This window comes from Malaclemys terrapin, chromosome 9 (assembly GCF_027887155.1).
Source record: "Malaclemys terrapin pileata isolate rMalTer1 chromosome 9, rMalTer1.hap1, whole genome shotgun sequence".
Lineage (NCBI taxonomy): Eukaryota > Metazoa > Chordata > Testudines > Emydidae > Malaclemys > Malaclemys terrapin.
The window spans coordinates 74,422,040-74,438,319 of NC_071513.1; the positions used below are offsets into that span (position 1 = coordinate 74,422,040).

The following is a 16,280-nucleotide window of genomic DNA, read 5'->3' on the forward strand; positions in this document are numbered from 1 at the left end:
TTCTACAATATCTTGTATAATAATTTCAACTTTTTTTTTTTAATAAAAGAAAAATGTGATTCTAAGCCACAAAAACTGGCAGAGAGATTCAGGGCAGTGTATTTACACGACTTTTATTTAACTTTTTAAAGTGATTAGAGGTCAAGTTGATATACCATTTAATTTCACCAAATGAAGTTAGTTATGATATGGTAAATAAAATATATGTAGAAAATCTGATGGTGGATAGTATGATATCTGGAATATAGTTATATTCTTGTGACAGATAACATAATATTTTTGAAGTAGAAAAATAGGTGACAAAAACAGCTTACAGTGTAAAATAAGATGTAAAGGTGAATGGTTTGTACATACTCCTCTTGTCCTGAAGAAATATTTTACTATCTTTTACTGCATAATATTAGGAACACAGAATAGTTCTGTATTTCATTTTTAGAGTCAAACACTGTTTTCTTTTGGTTACAGGTATACTCTTAATGTACTATCAGACCTTGGAGAGGGGGAAAAAGTAAACGATGAAATTATTATTAAATGGGTAAATCAAACTCTTGCAAATGCAAACAAGAAAACCTCAATTACCAGCTTCAAGGTAATCAAGAATTTATATCAGGACAGAAGACAAGAAAATCGATCAGATATGGGCTTTTTAACGGGACAGTGCTATATAGGTTAGGTTCAACATTGGCTCTACCTTCAATTGGCATAGTCTGATAAAAGAATGTCTTTGGGATTCTATCTTCAAAAATGTTCCACAACTCTTGTGATAAGAAATTAAAAGCAAAATCAAATGATAGTTACTGCTTATGTAAGATTATAAAGCCAAATTATTTTCAAATTTTTATTTTTATTTTGTCAATTTTTATTTTATTTTTAATTTGTCAATAATTTTCCCTGTGCCAGTGTGGCTAACTAGACACTTCCCTGATTTTCCTGTGCAAATAAGGAGGTTTGGGCACTCAGATTTATTAACACAAATATAGAGTACAATTCTGAAAATGTATCTTGTTTTGAAATAATTTCTCAGCACTTTTGAAATATTTCAGCCCTTTGAAACTATTTTCTTCTGTGTTGTAGCAGAACAGCAGAGGGAGCACAAGTTAACCACAAACTGTAGTCACCGATTTGTGCTGACACCTCTACGAATGCACAGCAAACCTAACAAAACAGATCAATGTCAGCTTGTACTTTGTAGAAACACAGGGGAAATATATTTGCCAAATGGAAAAGGAAAAATTGATAGAAAAAGTTTATCCTTCTGCATTTAATACACATCTACCCAATCACTCAAGAGTGTCTTTATCTCTCTCTTTTGAAATGATAGATTGATAACCACACTTGCACATCAGTATAACCCTACTATAAGCATGCATCTTCAGTGCACACTTTCAAAGAGTTAGGCATCTATGCTGGCCACGGGAGGAGATGAAGAGCCAAGCTATTTAAATATTTGAGATATTTAAATGTTGTACAACACAGTTATTCAAGGATTTCGCTCAACAAAATGTCCAATTTTCATTTAAACCTGTGTAAATCAGTAATAACACTGGTATAAATCAGGTGTAAATGAGAAGAGAATCTGGCCCATTATCTTCATTAATAAACTCTTGTTAAAATTAATTGGTCTGACAATGGTAAGTCATAAAAATTACTGAAAAGTATTTTTTCAGTGTCTCATTTTAGATCTAGGGAAATATTACTTGATATATTCCCCCCCTCCACTTAAAAAAATACTGTATATGTTCTATATACATATGCATCAGTAAGAATAATTAGACATTTATTATTTGAATTTTTCTTCAGTCTTCGGTTTCCAACAAAACCAAATAGCATGCATGTATAGACTAGAGAGGGTCATAGGTCACTGAAATTAATTATAGACCATTAAAATAGAACCATGCTGGATCGGCAACAGCCCAAGTAATTAGAATTACAGAGATTTTTTGACCTCTGAATTTGGGGAGACATACATCAGCTTAATCTTCTCAAATAAACTAATGAAGTGCTATGATTAAAAGCACAGATTCTGGTGGCACTATGAGAATTGGAGTGAACTGGAAACCTTAGGTTTAATCTGGTTGGTGAGGGCAGGCACATCACTTGGATTATATGATGAGCTCTTAGGGAATGGAGCCAACTGCTTCCCGGCTTTCGCACCTCCTGCTGATTGATCTCGTGACTCATCTTGCACTAGGCTGCTCATCTGCTGTAACAGTTGGACAGAAGCAAATGCAGCAGAGGCACCTGCTATTTTAAGGTTAAGAGGAAGCACATCTTACAAACAAAATTCTCAAAGTACCGTCTGAATTCTAGAAACAGACAGAGTAGGCCATAAACTGGCAGCAGGAAATAGTTCCATTAGGGGAAAGGGGAAAAGATGAAAATACTCATGTACACTGAAATGTTATTCAGGCAATAACTTTCTGATTTTTTTAAAGAAGCTTTAACAGTATTTGGACTGCTTAGGACTCCTTTCAAAGCTTGGTCATTTATTTATACATAGGGAAAAATAGCTTATTACCTTGGAAATAGGAGAGAACTCTGAAAAGTAGGGCAAGAAGTAAAACAGCAATATGGGGAATGATGTTCTCTCTTCTTATATAAGTGGAGGGAAGAAAACAACTGCACATGTGAAGTGTATGTTTGGGCAGGGAGGGCTAGACAGACAGAGACATCAGCTATGCTGCTTTCTGCATCTCCACAGCAACATTGTAATAGGGCACTGCTAGCTGGTGAGGAACAATGCCTTGATGTGGCATGATCCCCTGGGGATGGGGGACTAAAGTCCATAGCAAATTGGTGCAGATGTTACTGTTGGTTTGACAAGCGTTAACTCCTCTACATGGCATTAATATTTAATGAATAGACAATGCATGGTTGTAGGTGGGAAGTCAGACCACAGCATAAGATGATTGTTTCCAGAGTGAAACAGAAGATTTGATAACTGCACAGGAAAGGTTGAACTTGGCAAGTGTGTAGGGGTCAGTGAGGGTTGACCCTGACTTTTCCATTATATAATTGCATGACATGTCATAGAAAAATATAACATGAAGTTGAAAGTTGCACCTTTGAAGAAAAGATTAGGGACCAGCTCTTCCATCTCAGTGGCAGCAGCAGGGGCCTGTCACAGTGTCTGCTCCACTCACTGTAGTGGCACCTCCTTGTGGTGTATCTGGGGATTAACTCGCCACTTGAGATTTCTCAGCCCTTTGTTCCAATTTCTCACTCTGCAGCCTCTTTTATGCCTCATGAGCTGCAGCACTTCCTCTTCATGGCTTGGCCCTCTGGCCAGGTCATTATAGTCCCCGCCTCGTGGGATATCAATTTCTCTCTAAACAAACTGCCTCTGGCAGATCTTCACAGTCCACTGCCAAGTCCAGACCACTCCCCCAGTGGCTGGTAGGGGAACCCAGGCCCACCCTCTACTCTGGGTTCCAGTCTCAGGACCCAATCAGCAGCTAAGATCCATGTGGTCTCACCTTTGCTGCTGTTTTCTCTAGGCTTCCTCCTACTCCTTTCTCTCAACCCTGAGGATGACTGCTGATACTCTTCCCACCCCCTTCTGCTCTTCTCTCACTGGTTTTATACAAGCCCAGCCTTATCCTGCCCTGCTGGGCTTCAGGTTCAGTTAGGATTGTATATCTCTCTTCCCCCACCCAGCTCACCCAGGTGTAGCCCACCCTGTCAAATAGCCCCTTCTGAGCCAATTTTGATCCCTTCATGGGATGGTATGGGGTCAAGATCCCATCACAGGGCCATAAAGCTAGCTCACCTGGTCAACTGTGGCTGTTCCCTATGTAAGGAATGACCAGATGACATAAACTTGAGGGCATGGCTTGAGTGCCATTAAACTCTATCAACCCCTAGCTGCTAGAACTGTCTTTGGGGATGTTGGCAGCCAGGCACAAATTAGAGCAGCCCTGAGGACACCTTTGCCTTTGTCATGCTGTCTGGAGTGGGTCACGTTCATGAGTGCCTGCCTCCGGACAGACTGTCAAGAAAGCTGTGCAGAGACCCCAAATGGGTTATATGTTTTGTAATTAGATTTCACCAACCCAGTAACAAATGTGAACTCCTGAAGCACTGTAACAGTCTAACCATGGAGTCACAGACAGTCCTCTTGGATATTCCAGTCTATCTTGCCACCCAGGCAAGCTGAACTTAGTTGGTTGCTATACAGCAAAGATGACAAAAAATTCAGTTTGCTTTAAGTCCCAAGAGACCAGCCACTTACCCCAGGTCAATTTGTACCTCAAAGCTCACACCAAAGACATCGCTTGTGGCCAATTCTGTAATGAACTAACTAAGGATTATTAACTAGGAAAAAGAAATTTAGTTTTTTTAGCATCAACAATGTGCCCAATACATAAAAATTAAAACCATGGCTGTCTTGAAGATCTTACAATCTAAAAGATCAGTCACTGCTGTTAATAACAATACCGGTGTCACTAAATGAAGCAAACTGTTCATATTTGTTTAGCAGTACCAGTTCTGAAAGAGAAAAACTATGTGGATTATTAACCTGATCTTTGAAAACTCCTGCTGACTTTACCGTAAGTTTTCCACAGACAAGGAAAGCAGGATTGGACCTTTAAGTAGTAAAAAGAGAAAATAAAGTAGAAGAATAAAGTATGATGCTATCTTTAAAAAAAAATAGGTTGCCATAAATTTTTAGTTTGCATTATAAAAATACTACTAGGAGAATTAAAGGAAACCTATTGATTAATATTAATTAATTCATTAACTCTTTCTTTTAGGACAAATCTATTAGCACTAGTTTACCTGTACTAGATTTAATAGATGCCATTGCACCAAAAGCAATTCGTCAAGAAATGGTCAAGAGAGAAGATCTTTCTGAACAAGACAAATTGAATAATGCTAAGTAAGTGTTTAAATCATATTTTATATTTTCTTGCACAGAAATCAAGCTTCTGAATTACTGATACATCAAAAGAGAATTATATTCACCTACATTTGTTTTTTAAATATGGATAAATTACATTTTAAATGGTAAAATTTCTAGACTTTTTTCTAGCATATTGAAAATACCAAGCCAAATTCACTGCTGCTGTAAACTGGCAACTCCACTGAAGTTCTTATATTAATAGTCTGACATAGCCCCTAATAGTTAAGAAAAATGCTCCAGTAGATTCAAGCAAAATAAATGTCTCAGTGCAACTATTAATACTTATTTTCGTTCAGTCAATTACATTCATTTCCCCAACATTGAAATATTGACTGGATGTGTATATTTTACCTTTTTATCAAAATGTGTTAATAGTTATGGTATGTCTCAAAACGTAGGGAATAGATACTAGTAAAATAATATTATTTTCTCTCTTGTTTTTTCAAGATATGCCATTTCGGTTGCTCGAAAGATTGGTGCTCGTATTTATGCACTGCCAGACGATCTAGTAGAAGTGAAGCCAAAAATGGTTATGACAGTGTTTGCGTGCTTGATGGGAAGAGGACTGAACAAAATAAAATAATTAAGACATTTAATAAAAGTTTCTGCCATGTTAAACACAATAAATGCCTCACAGTTTACAAGATTCTGAAGTTTAGTGGATATAAAAACAGAGATAAATTTGTATGTGCAAGTATGGATATATATTCATTAATTACATTTTAATAACTTGTTTATACTAGTGAAGGTTTAATTCAAACAATTTCATATTATATGAATTATTTATGTGTTAATAGTTCTATCAGAATATGTTCATTACCGAATTAAGGTTACATTCTTGTATTGCTTTTTAAAAAATCTTGTAAATCAAGCCTGGTTCATACTGTTTTCATAGAGTAAAAAGGATCAGCAGCTTTTAAAATATGTTATTTCAGGATCTGCTGTGAATATATATTTTTGTGTGTGTTGTTTACGTGTAGTCATAGCTGTGTGAAAGTCCATTTGAACACTGTTATATTTTCCCTAAACTGAACAAGGATCAGCATCATTGCCTTATTCTCTGAAGGCCTGATCCAATTCCTGCTGAAGTCAATGAGAGTCTTGCCACTGACTTTATTGAAGCTAGTTTGGACCTGTGATCACCATATTGTCTAGAATTTAGTGATGTTATTCATAATGTTGTTGAATCTTTCATATGGGGGTAAACACCTAAATGTATCAGATTGTTTTTTTACAAAACAACAAACTTTCATCAAAGTGAAGAATAACACTAAATAGTAAGGCAAATGTGTACCATGGACATTACTGGAAGATCTGTGTTTATATTAACCCTTGCAGCTGGAGTAAATATCTGAACTTTCATAAATTGTTGTATCAGAAAGCAATAAAGAGAGCTGGCCAGTCCAGTTTGGGGACTTAGCTTATATGTACTGCATTTTCTTTTGGAATTTTATTTTAAATGAACACGTGTATATCTATTTTTCTGTCAGAGAAGATCAATGTCATAGAAAGGGTGCCTTGATTGCAAGAAATTCTTCCTGGAAACATACAAAAACCAACACATTGCAGTATCTTCTGCACGGAGAAAGACTAAAAGTTATTTGATTATGATTTTGGAAAGGAGCATTTGTATTCCTTTGTCTGTACCTATAAATGTTAGCCAAACACTTATGGTACTTCAATATTTAATAAAATTATTTTAAAAGCAGCCAAATAAGGCAGAGTACTCAACTAAATACCTAGTAATTGTGGAGTGAAAAAAAAGTAAAAGCAGCCACATTGTCTCCCAAAACATGAAAACAATAAAAGCAACTAAAAGCAAGATACAAGAACAATGAACAAACAGGATTAGACTAAATATTAGTAATCTAATATCTGACACAGCATACTGACACAAAGAGGACACCTCAAACTAGATGATATTATATAAGGTGATACTGAATGGCTGTCAGAGGATTAGTGATGGGGTACAGAGCCTTTCTTTGCTTGGTGATTCATAGGGGCAATGCCCACCTGGTCCATAATAAAGCTGTTAATATTTGCCAATATTATTCTATTATTATTTCTATCCTCAGTTGCATTAGAAGACATCCAACCCATGGCCAGGGAACTGAATCTTCTGACACAAGATTTGATGCAATTAGCTTGGTTCTGGAAACAAGTTAGTTCATGGCTGGAAGTCTTTATTTAAGATAGATTGAATCTAAGTCTTTTTTGCTCAGCCTCCATACTACAGGAACTAATGCCCTCCAATACCATTATCCTTCTTCCTGAGATACACAGCTTCAAAAGTGAAAAAAGTATTTTTTTGACCAGTCTTCTCTGACAACGGGTTGCTCTATATGCCCCACTGTCTGTTATAAACTATTGCTAAACTAGAAAAAACATGACAGTCCTGCATGGCTCACTCCCAGGTGTGCAGAGTTACTCTGATTGCTGTGAACGTGGTTTCTAGGGATAACTACCTATTGATATCTGGAAGCGTCTGAAGGTCCATCCTCCAGCCTAAGGGGAGGAGCAACTGAACCTGGGGCTCAAATGATTCCGGAGGTCAATTAATAAGAAAATAGGAACCAAAGTGTAGGGAACCTGAGGGGGACACCGTGCTGCACAGGCACTGGTTTCCTCCGGGCCCGGGGGGTGCTCGAGCCTCACTCCACCCCAGGCCCCGCCCCACCAGGCCTCTTTCCCCAACCCCCCACCCTGTTTCTTCCCATCCCTGTTCCGCCCAAGCCCCCTCCCCACACCATCCCAGCTTCTTCCCACCCAGTTCCGCTCCCTCCCTCAGGCATACCAGTCCCAGCTCCTCCCTTTCCCGCCCCTTGCCTCCTGCATGCCTGGGAACAGCTGATCCTGGAGCAGGGGAGGAGTTGATTGGTAGGGCCAAAGGCAGATAGGAGGCGCTAGCGGAGAGCTGGTTGCCAGTGGGTGCTAAGCACCCACTAATTTTTTTCCATGGGTGCTCTGAGCCTCCAGGGCTGGAGCACCCACAGAGTCAACGCCTATGCTGAGCAGAGAACCCCAGACAGCACCCACCGCTCCTCAAAGGGATCTAAGGAGCCAGCGGAGGCAGCCCAGAGGAATTCTGCTCAGATGCGTGATCAAAGGGAGGAAAAGCATCAGAGTCCGGTGGCACCTTATAGACTTACAGACGTATTGGAGCATGAGCTTTCGTGGGTGAATACCCACTTCGTCAGATGCATGTAGTGGAAATTTTCAGAGGCAGGTATAAATATGCAAGCAAGAGTGAGTCAGGCTAGAGATAACGAGGTTAATTCAATCAGGGAGGATGAGGCCCTCTTCTAGCAGTTGAGGTGTGAACACCAAGGGAGGAGAAACTGCTTTTGTAGTTAGCTAGCCATTCACAGTCTTTGTTTAATCCTGAGCTGATGGTGTCAAATTTGCAGATGAAGCTCAGCAGTTTCTCTTTGAAGTCTGGTCCTGAAGTTTTTTTGCTGCAGGATGGCTACCTTTAAATCTGCTATTGTGTGTCCCGGGAGGCTGAAGTGTTCTCCTACAGGTTTTTGTATATTGCCATTCCTAATATCTGCTTTGTGTCCATTTATCCTTTCACGTAGGAACTGTCCAGTTTGGCCGATGTACATAGCAGAGGCTACCCCTCTGATACAAAGGGAAGAAGCCAGTCTTGCACCATGGACAGGGTGTGCATTAAAAAATCCCCCCACATTTTAAAATTCTTTTTTGGAGTGCTTTTAGGACTCACGTCTCATGTTTTCTCCACAACCATGAGGGCTAAAAATATACTGTTTTTTAAAATGAAAGCTGTGTCTCTCATGAAATTACGTGACTTCTTGTGGAGGTGGGGCAGAGTGAAGAAAATCACCACATAAGACTCATGATAAAATTGTGAGATAGCAATAACTAACACCATCATCTTTTTAGTGTGGGAGGTACTGAGCTACCCCAGCACTGAGGCCGCCTCTCAGGCTGGATAAAACCTGCCCCCCTTGGCCCGGAACAAGGGGGAGAAAGGGGGCTCAGGAGGAACAGCGAGATGAGGAGGAGGGGGGGGCTTAGGAAAACGAGGAGAACGGCCATGGCGCGGGGCCGTTAATGCACCTGGCGGGGGCAGGCTCCCCGGGCGGCCAGCGCCGCTGAGCGGAGGGAGGGGGAGAAGCAGTTGCCACAGCCTGAGGCATCGGAGTCTGGCCTCCCTGAGTCCCGGGTCCCGCCCCGCGTCCTCCAGCCAGGCCCAGCCCCTCCGGGGCCCGTGGCTCCATCCGCGCCTGCGCAGCCAGCGGGGCGAGAGGTCGCTCCCCGCCCTGCTCAGTGTTGACAGTAACGGGTTTACAGCACCGTTGTCCCGGTGCGAGGCGGCCTCCGGCGGCCCACTGCGTGGGGAACCCCGGGGCTGACTGGTCCGGGCCCCCCGCACCCCGATGGGCCTGGCGGAGCCGGCGCCATGGCCGCCCTGTACCAGAGCGCGGACCCGTCCGCCTCGGCCTCCCCCAACAAGCTGCTGGCGCTGAAGGACGTGAGGCAGGTGAAGGAGGAGACCACCCTGGACGAGAAGCTCTTCCTGCTGGCCTGCGACAAAGGTGCGGCCGCGGCCCGCCCCCAGGCCGCTATCGGGGTCGGGGTCGTGTGTCACGGGGGCGGGACGCCGCCCTTCTTCGGGGGCCGGAGCGGGCCTGCACCGGGTCTCTGCCCGCCGGGAGCTACGCTGGGCAGGGAGCCGGCCCGGAGGGGAACCGGACTCAGGCCCCGCAATGCCTTTTCTCCCAGTGGGATTTCAGGGGAGGGATAGCTCCGAGGTATAATTAGGTTAGGGCTGTGGTCAAAGGTCTCCTCGCAGCGCAGGCTGCACAAAGCGCCTCTTTAGCCGGAGACCTTTTTTGCCCATTGAATTGTTATTGGATGTTTACATTAGAACACAATGAAGAAGCCCGGGCACCAGAGCGGGAGTTAGCAGGCAGAGGAGACAACTATCCATCATATGAACTTTTACACACAGGGAAATATAAAGGACATAAAAGGCAATAAAAGTAGAGACGAGGGAAAGCGGGGGACTTCTTATGGCTTGTAATCTGTTCCAGGCAGGGACCATACTTTCCAGTGTGTTGCACCTTGTGTAGGGTTACCATATCTCATAAATAAAAAAAGAGGACCCTCCACGGGCCATGGCCCCGCCCCTTTCCCCACCCCCTGGCCCCGCCCCAACTCCGCCCCTTCCCCCACCCTAACTCCGCCCCCTCCTCCCTCCCACTCCCAGCCAGGGGGAAAGGGCTGCCCCAGTGCTACCAGCTTCACGGTTTGCCGGGCAGCCCCCAGACCCTGCGCTCCCGGCCGGCGCTTCCCCAGCGCAGCTGGAGCCCCAGCGCGCAGGGTCTGGAGGCTGCCCAGCAAACCGTGAAGCTGGTAGCGCTCGGGCTTTGGGCAGCCCCTATGCCTCCGGACCCTGCGCCCCCAGCCGGGCACTTCCCCTCCGGGGCTCCGGCGGCTCTGCGTAACTTACACTGTATAAGTTACACAGAGCCGAAGAGGAGCAGAGCCCCCGCAGCTGGAGGCTCTGCTCCTCTTAGGCTCTAAGAGCCGGGCTGCCCCAGCGCTACCGGCTTCGGGCAGCCCCCGTGCCTCCGGACCCTGCGCCGCCGGAGCCCGGGAGGGGAAGTGCCTGGCTGGCGGCGCAGGGTCCGGAGGCAAGGGGGCTGCCTGAAGCCGGTAGCTCTCGGGCAGCCCGGTTCTTAAACAGAGCCTCTGTGTCAGTTACACACAGCCCAGGGGGCTGGAGGCTTTGCTCCTCTTTGGCTCTGTGTAACTGACACTGGATCAGTTACACAGAGCCCCGGGGGCTGGAGGCTCCAGCCGCCCCCGCTCTGTTTAAGAGCCGGGCTGCCCGAGCGCTACCGGCTTCGGGCAGCCTCCGTGCCTCCAGATCCTGCACCCCCAGCCGGGCACTTCCCCTCCCGGGCTCCGGCGGCGCAGGGTCTGGAGGCACGGGGCTGCCCGAAGCCGGTAGCGCTCGGGCAGCCCGGCTCTTAAATAGAGCGGGGTCGGCTGGAGCCTCCAGCCGCCGGGGCTGTGTGTAACTGACACAGTGTCAGTTACACAGAGCCCCAGCCGCTGGAGGCTCTGTTTAAGAGCCGGGCTGCCCCAGAGCTACCGGCTTCGGGCAGCCCCGTGCCTGGAGACCCTGCGCCGCCGGAGCCTGGGACGGGAAGTGCCCGGCTGGGGGCGCAGGATCTGGAGGCACGGGGCTGCCCGAAGCCGGTAGCGCTTGGGCAGCCCGGCTCTTAAACAGAGCGGGGGCGGCTGGAGCCTCCAGCCCCCGGGGCTCTGTGTAACTGACACAGTGTCAGTTACACAGAGCCGCAGCCGCTGGAGGCTCTGTTTAAGAACCGGGCTGCCCGAGCGCTACCGGCTTCGGGCAGCCCCGTGCCTCCAGACCCTGCGCCCCCAGCCGGGCACTTCCCCTCCCGGGCTCCGGCGGCGCAGGGTCTGGAGGCACGGGGCTGCCCGAAGCCGGTAGCGTTCAGGCAGCCCGGCTCTTAAACAGAGCCGCCATTTTCCCGGACATGTTCGGCTTTTTGGCAATTCCCCCCGGACGGGGGTTTGACTGCCGAAAAGCCGGACATGTCCGGGAAAAAGAGGACGTATGGTAACCCTAACCTTGTGGAGGCCCCTGCACATAATAATTTGCTTCCTGTCCCATAACATGGATCTCTGAGTCCCAGGGGAAATTCTGTATTACTTCTCTCTGGTTTCTTCCTCCTGTGGCAATCAGGGGTGAGTGGGTTCAATAATGCTGCATCATAATCGGAGTGTCCCCCTTTTTATAATTAAAAACTTGTAACACTGACAAATAAGAGTCAAATTAGAAAAGAGCCATTTAAATAATAACGTTGAAAAAGAGACAAACTCCGACTTGGCTCCTCTTTGGTCTCATACAGTACATAGGCATCATTGCCCTGATTATTGAAAAGCACTTATACATGAGTTTGTACTGGTGGGACATAAGCAGAAACTTAATACTTTCCTGAATAGCGATAGATCTAAGCATGTGCTTAAATGCTTTCCTGAGTTGGGATTTATGAGGGGTGGGGATGAGTGACTTAATTGTGTTGTTTAATTTCACATCTAATGTGAATAACCCGTTTCTAGTTCGGCTGCCTAGCAGCCTTTTATGTTAAATATTTTTGGTCAGATGTCATGGATTACTGGTAGAGTATTTCATATTTAATGACATCTTACATTTTACAATGAGCATATGGTTTGCATTTTATTCTAATTGATAAAAGTATTATGTTTTATTTAAATTTCAGAATATATACCAGTAAAAATGAATCCAAAATACTAAGACATATTCATACGTTGCTTTTTTAGGTGACTATTACATGGTTAAGAAACTCTTGGAGCAGAACAGCTCAGGTGACATGAACATAAATTGTGTGGATGTGCTTGGGAGAAATGCTATAACCATTACCATTGAAAATGAAAACTTGGACATATTACAGCTTCTTTTGGATTATGGCTGTCAGGTACAGAACCACTACACACTCATTATTGTCCTTGTTGTTTTCTGTTGTCTTTTCAGAACCTGTAAGAAAAATGTTATCAATTTTGTCCTTTTTCAGTTGGTAAACACTGAATATTTCCCCCCTCCATGCCTACCTCATGTTTCTAGTGAAGCTTAAATAAACTTGGGAAATTTGTTTATTTTCATGTTATGCATCATCATCTTCAGTGATGTCAGTAGAGTTCTGGAAATAATTTGTAAAAAGCAACAGAGGGTCCTGTGGCACCTTTGAGACTAACAGAAGTATTGGGAGCATAAGCTTTCGTGGGTAAAAACCTCACTTCTTCAGATGCCACCTGGAAAGCTTATGCTCCCAATACTTCTGTTAGTTTCAAAGGTGCCACAGGACCCTCTGTTGCTTTTTACAGATTCAGACTAACACGGCTACCCCTCTGATACCGGAAATAATTTGGTTATTTGCGCTGCAGAGCAAGTACACACGTTATTCCCCAAACAAATTACTGACTACTTTTTAATATTCTGCAATGGAATTGTAAATTCTTAAAATATTTAGAATGCAAATATCACTTTGCCACTAGATTGTAACAACTTTTAGGATGGATGAAGATTGAAGTTAGAACATTAAATATTCTTTTCAAGTATCTTAGCTCTAGTTTAAAGCAAGCATACATTTCTGTAGTTCAGAGTTCAGGTACAGTGTATTCTTAAATACACCTCTACCCTGATATAACGCTGTCCTCAGGAGCCAAAAAATCTTACCGCGTTATAGGTGAAACCGCGTTCTATGGAACTTGCTTTGATCTGCCGGAATGCCCCCCCCCAACCCCCCCGCCCGGAGCACTGCTTTACCACCTTATATCCAAATTCATGTTATATCGGATCGCGTTATATTGGGGTAGAGGTGTAATTACATTTTACGTGATCTTAAAAGTTAATTACGATATAAGAAGTAGTACAGTTTTTTTTTTTTTCCTGTTTCATTTCAGAATTGCAGAATGTTGCTTCTTTTCCACACTGCGGTTAGAATGAGGCTACGTCTACACTATGGGGGGGGAGGGGAGATCGATTTCAGATACGCAAATTCAGCTACGGGAATAGTGTAGCTGAATTCGACATATCTGATCCGACTTACCCCGCTGTGAGGATGGCGGCAAATCGACTGCCGCGGCTCCCCCATTGATGGCGCTTACTCCTACCTGGGCTAGTGGAGTACGCGCGTCGATTCGGGATCGATTATCGTGTCCCGACGAGACGCGATAAATCGATCCCCGAGAGATGGATTTCTACCCGCCGATCCGGGCGGGTAGTGAAGACAAGCCCTAAGGTTCAATGTAGATCTCTGACTGACAGGGATTTTAATCCAGTGGAATAATGAAAGTGCATCTACTTGTGAATATTTAGTTTTGACTTACAAGCTTTCTGTCTGAATCTCTTGCCATCCCTCAATTCTTCTTTGCTCCCAGGTTGTTCATGTGATTGTTATGATGGCTAGCTCTCCCTCCAAGCCTGCTTTCTCCAAAAAAAGAACAGGAGTACTTGTGGCACCTTAGAGACTAACAAATTTATTAGAGCATAAGCTTTCGTGGACTACAGCCCACTTCTTCGGATGCATACAGAGTGGAATAAATATTGAGGAGATATATATACACACATACAGAGAGCATGAACAGGTGGGAGTTGTCTTACCAACTCTGAGAGGCCAATTAAGTAAGAGAAAAAAACTTTTGAAGTGATAATCAGGCTAGCCCAGTACAGACAGTTTGATAAGAAGTGTGAGAATACTTACAAGGGGAGATAGATTCAATGTTTGTAATGGCTCAGCCATTCCCAGTCCTTATTCAATCCTGAGTTGATTGTGTCTAGTTTGCATATCAATTCCAGCTCAGCAGTCTCTCGTTGGAGTCTGTTTTTAAAGTTTTTCTGTTGTAAGATAGCCACCCGCAGGTCTGTCATTGAATGGCCAGAGAGGTTAAAGTGTTCTCCCACTGGTGTCCTCCCCCCTCCTTCCACTGCCTCCTGCTGGCTTGCAGCGTTCAGGGGGGAGGAGCGAGGACACGGCGCACATGTTCTCCCTCCCTCTCCTGCCTCCTGAACACCGCAAGCCAGCTGATTGCTGCGGGCAGGAGGCAAGGGGGGGAGGTGTGCGCATTCTCGCTCCTCCCCCCTCCCTCCTGCTTGTGGCAGTCAGCTGGCTTGCAAGGTTCAGGGGGAAGGAGGGAGGGGGGAGGAGCGAGGACTTGGCATGCAAGCTTCCCCCTCCCTCCCCTGCGTCCTGCCCGTGGCAATCAGCTGGCTTGCGGCGTTCGGGAGGCAGGGGAGGGAGGGGGAACCTGTGCACCGAGTCCTTTCCCCTCCCTCCTGAACACTGCAAGCCAGCTGATTGCCGCGGGCAGGAGGTGGGGGGAGAAGAGGAAGGGCGCTGATCCACGGGGTCTGCCAGTGGGCGGGAGGCACTGTGGGGGGGATGTAGGGGAGCTGATGGGGGGTTGCCAGCTCTGGACAAAGCAGGCAGCCAAATAACGTTATAGCGAAGCATTGCACAACTTTAAATAGAATATGTTCTGTAATTGAGCAGGGACATAAGATCGAAACAACGTTAAGCAAGAGGACTTTAAGTGGGGAGTTATTGTAGTTAAGGATCAGTGTACAACCCTGTACAGCTGCTTATATCTTGTTTCCAGGACCTAGGAGTGAAGTTTGTTGAGGAGGATCACTTTCCTTTTCAGATCATTGTTGGTCACTCTTGCAGTGGAACAAAACTGTCACAGCGCCATGTTAACTCACAGAATGACCCAAAGATTTGAATCTTCACCCTATACATGGTAGTGTGGATGGATAATGTTGATTAATGCTGCAGATTATGCATTGTTTTAGTGGGGGACACTTCTGTGGATTTAGTACTGACTTTGAGCTACAGTGTCTTTGCTTAGATTAACAAGGATTGCAGGTTTGGCCCTGGAGAATAGTAGTGCGGGAGAAGCTTGTTTGTATTAGTTTTCTATCTATCTTTCATTATGGTGTTTTTAAGATCACTTTTATTCTAAAATGAATTCTGCTCCTGCATATTTCTTATATCTGCCTATAATTGTAGTGATTTTTCTTTAGCATCTTCATCATTTTATGGCAGTCTTTTTAAAAAAAAAATCTCTGTAGTTCTTTATGTAGTTGAGTACATCGTTTGCTGTTTACATTAATTTCAAAATTCTACTTTTTTTTTTTTGTTGCATGCTATCTATTTTACTGTTGCTTCAGATTTAACCTCCTATTTTCTCTCTTCAGTCAACAGATGCACTTTTGGTGGCGATTGACTCAGAAGTGGTGGGAGCTGTTGATATATTACTTAATCATCGACCAAAACGATCCTCAAGACCAACTATTGTGGTTAGTACTCTTAATTCTTGTTAATTTTAGTCGGTTCACCAGAAATTTAAAAAAAAATCCTCTAAGGCTAAGAGACTGTAAAAAATTAACTGAAGACTAAGGTCTAAATTCTGTCCTGTTACAGCTGCAGATCTTCATACAAGGATATTGATTTGAATAGTATATTTACACGCTTAATTTAAAGTTAGTGATAACTATCATAATACATACATGAAAAGAAAAAAATCAGTGCTTGTAAATCCTTTCTGTAGTACAAATTATTGGCAGGTCTAACTGACAAAAAACAATATATTTTGGGTAAAACTTCACTGAACTTAAGATTCATCTGAAATTTCTACCTTCATTTAAAACTAATAATTTGAGATCCTTCCTTACAATCATTAAATATCAAGGTGCTTTAAAAAGTTTTACTGAGTGGAAAAACCTTGTAGTGAGTAAGCATGTCTGTAATGCTGCAGGAGTGAGTGAGGTGAGTTTGCATTTGTACACGTGCACATT

General features: G+C 44.2%; 2 protein-coding genes across 5 annotated transcripts in view; both read left to right on the forward strand.

The window, feature by feature from the left end:
* The window catches only part of PLS1 (plastin 1), an 85,570-nt gene extending 79,248 nt beyond the window's left edge, over positions 1-6,322 (forward strand). For all 4 annotated transcript variants that reach the window (XM_054040060.1, XM_054040056.1, XM_054040058.1 and 1 more), the window contains exons 14-16: positions 466-589; positions 4,755-4,879; positions 5,351-6,322. In XM_054040060.1, the coding sequence (XP_053896035.1) occupies positions 466-589; positions 4,755-4,879; positions 5,351-5,486 (385 nt within the window). In that variant the 3' untranslated portion in view covers positions 5,487-6,322. The remainder of the gene's footprint in view (positions 1-465; positions 590-4,754; positions 4,880-5,350) is intronic.
* A 2,657-nt stretch (positions 6,323-8,979) lies between these two features.
* The window catches only part of TRPC1 (transient receptor potential cation channel subfamily C member 1), a 39,782-nt gene continuing 32,481 nt past the window's right edge, over positions 8,980-16,280 (forward strand). The window contains exons 1-3 of the mRNA XM_054039259.1: positions 8,980-9,462; positions 12,248-12,402; positions 15,681-15,782. Of these exons, the coding sequence (XP_053895234.1) occupies positions 9,327-9,462; positions 12,248-12,402; positions 15,681-15,782 (393 nt within the window). The 5' untranslated portion in view covers positions 8,980-9,326. The remainder of the gene's footprint in view (positions 9,463-12,247; positions 12,403-15,680; positions 15,783-16,280) is intronic.